Source organism: Acomys minous, assembly GCF_964271855.1.
Source record: "Acomys minous genome assembly, chromosome: 16".
NCBI lineage: Eukaryota > Metazoa > Chordata > Mammalia > Rodentia > Muridae > Acomys > Acomys minous.
Genome location: NC_140498.1, coordinates 63,190,464 through 63,192,238, shown reverse-complemented (window position 1 = coordinate 63,192,238; position 1,775 = coordinate 63,190,464). Strand labels below are relative to the sequence as shown.

Below are 1,775 nucleotides of genomic sequence, written 5' to 3'. Positions count from 1 at the left end.
AGTAGACCAATTCCCAGTTTTCTGAGAAGCCACAACACTGATTTCCATAGTGTCTGAACTAGTTTGCACTTCCATCAGGAATGGAGGAGCTTCTCCCTTTCTCCACGTCCTTGCCAGCATCGCCTGTCACATCTATTATTGATTTTAGCCATCTTGACATGTGGAAGATGGAATCTCAAAGCACTTTTCATTTGCATTTCCATGATAGACAAGGATGTTTAACCTTTCTTTAAGTATTTCTCGGCCATTTGAACTTCCTCTGTCGAGAACTCTCTGTTTAGATATGTAAATTCTTGGTATATGTTAAATATTGGTAAAAAGCTTTTCCCATTCCTTATGTTGCCTCTTTGTCCAATCAGCCATGTTTGTTTCTTTGTTTTTTATCCTTACAGAAGCCTTTTCAGATTCATGTCCCTTTTATTAAGTGTTGCTCTTAGTGCCTGCACTGTTAGTGTTCTGTTTAGAAGGTTATCTCCTATATAGTCTGTTCGGGGCTGTTCCCCACTTTCTTTTCCTTCAGTTTCAGTGTGTCTGGTTTTACTTTTAGATCTTTGATCCTCTTGAACTTACTTTCGTGTAGGATGATGAATATGAATATACTTGAGTCTTCTACATGCAGAGATACAGTTTAAGTAGCTCCATTGGGGCAAATGGGGTTATATCTGTCCCAAGGCAATTTTTTTTTTTTTGGCAATAGAAAAAGTTTTATTTCTCAATTGAAATAAAAAAAAATCATTTGGAAAAATCTGTAACTAAATATATCTTTAAGTGTATTTATTTTTAGCTTTTCGCCAAAATGGCGCCGAAAGCGAAGAAGGAAGCTCCTGCCCCTCCCAAAGCCGAAGCCAAAGCGAAGGCCTTGAAAGCTAAGAAGGCAGTGCTGAAAGGCGTCCACAGCCATAAGAAGAAGAAGAAGAAGAAGATCCGCACGTCACCCACCTTCCGGCGGCCCAAGACCCTGCGGCTCCGGAGGCAGCCCAAATACCCTCGAAAGAGCGCACCCAGGAGGAACAAGCTTGACCGCTATGCCATCATCAAATTCCCCCTGACCACCGAGTCAGCCATGAAGAAGATAGAGGACAACAACACACTCGTGTTCATTGTGGACGTCAAGGCTAACAAGCACCAGATCAAACAGGCCGTGAAGAAACTCTACGACATTGATGTGGCCAAAGTCAATACCCTGATAAGGCCTGACGGAGAGAAGAAGGCATATGTTCGACTGGCTCCTGATTATGATGCTCTGGATGTTGCCAACAAGATTGGGATCATCTAAACTGAGGCCAGCTGGCTAATTCTAAATACACACTTTTTTCACCATTAAAAAAAAAGTGTATTTATTTTTAGATCACAGAGGACCTTCACTTTGAATTTCAGCCTGCCTCTTACGAGTGGTTTTTATGTTAAATCCCTGTAAATCTTAAACATCCCTGTCTCTGCCTCCCAAGTGCTGGAATCAAAGGGGTGTGCCTCCCAAGTGCTGAGGTTAAGGGTGTGAACCATCGCTACCCGGTTCCTTGTAACTCTTGGACTTAGAAAACACCTAACTTTTAAGAGCTCTGCCCAGTCACTGCTAACATTAAAGGCATGGGCTACCACTACACCGCTCCAATGTCTTCTCCTCATTCCAAATTATCCCAACTCTTAGAGACTTAGAAAACAACTTTGAACTGTAGCAACCCTTCGAATTTACTTAAGACATTTTAAATCTCTTGGCTGTGTCTTTACTACAAACAACAACAAAAAAATCCTTTTTATTTTAGAAGAAAACTTTC

The 1,775-nt window shown here is 41.4% G+C and overlaps 1 protein-coding gene across 1 annotated transcript; it reads left to right on the top strand.

The window, feature by feature from the left end:
• Positions 1-790: 790 nt before the first annotated feature.
• LOC311585776 (large ribosomal subunit protein uL23-like) lies at positions 791-1,331 on the top strand. The gene has a single exon (XM_084761328.1). The coding sequence runs from the start codon at positions 797-799 to the stop codon at positions 1,274-1,276; it is 480 nt and encodes a 159-aa protein (XP_084617454.1). The 5' UTR covers positions 791-796; the 3' UTR covers positions 1,277-1,331.
• The last annotated feature ends 444 nt before the right edge of the window (positions 1,332-1,775 follow it).